At 29.2% G+C, this 312-nt stretch overlaps 1 protein-coding gene across 1 annotated transcript in view; it reads right to left on the reverse strand.

Annotated features, from left to right (window-relative positions):
* Positions 1–312, reverse strand: part of LOC108691727 (unconventional myosin-IXb) — a 33,725-nt gene that overhangs the window by 14,191 nt on the left and 19,222 nt on the right. Inside the window, 1 exon segment of the mRNA XM_018199596.1 lies at positions 229–282. Within this exon segment, the coding sequence (XP_018055085.1) occupies positions 229–282 (54 nt within the window).

Consider the following 312-nt stretch of genomic DNA (forward strand, 5'->3'; position numbering starts at 1 on the left):
CTTTTATGAAGAAATTTTAATCAAATATAATTTTTCCAAATTATACATGTATAAAGGAAACAAAATTATAAATAGCTTTTTTCAAGTCTTTAAAAGTGGAGTCAAAATAAATATTATTATGCCATTAAACATTAATATTACAGGGTTTCAATTCCATGAATTGATACGGCACATGTAGTGTAGTATTATTGTGCTCTACAATAAGATGGCCTCGTCTGGGCGACGCACCTACGACTAAAACTGTTTCTCCTTTCAACAAGACTACTTCACCTTCGCCCTCTTCTGAAAATTATGTATTAAATTTTATATATA

The sequence above is a fragment of the Atta colombica genome, unplaced genomic scaffold (genome assembly GCF_001594045.1).
Source record: "Atta colombica isolate Treedump-2 unplaced genomic scaffold, Acol1.0 scaffold51, whole genome shotgun sequence".
NCBI lineage: Eukaryota > Metazoa > Arthropoda > Insecta > Hymenoptera > Formicidae > Atta > Atta colombica.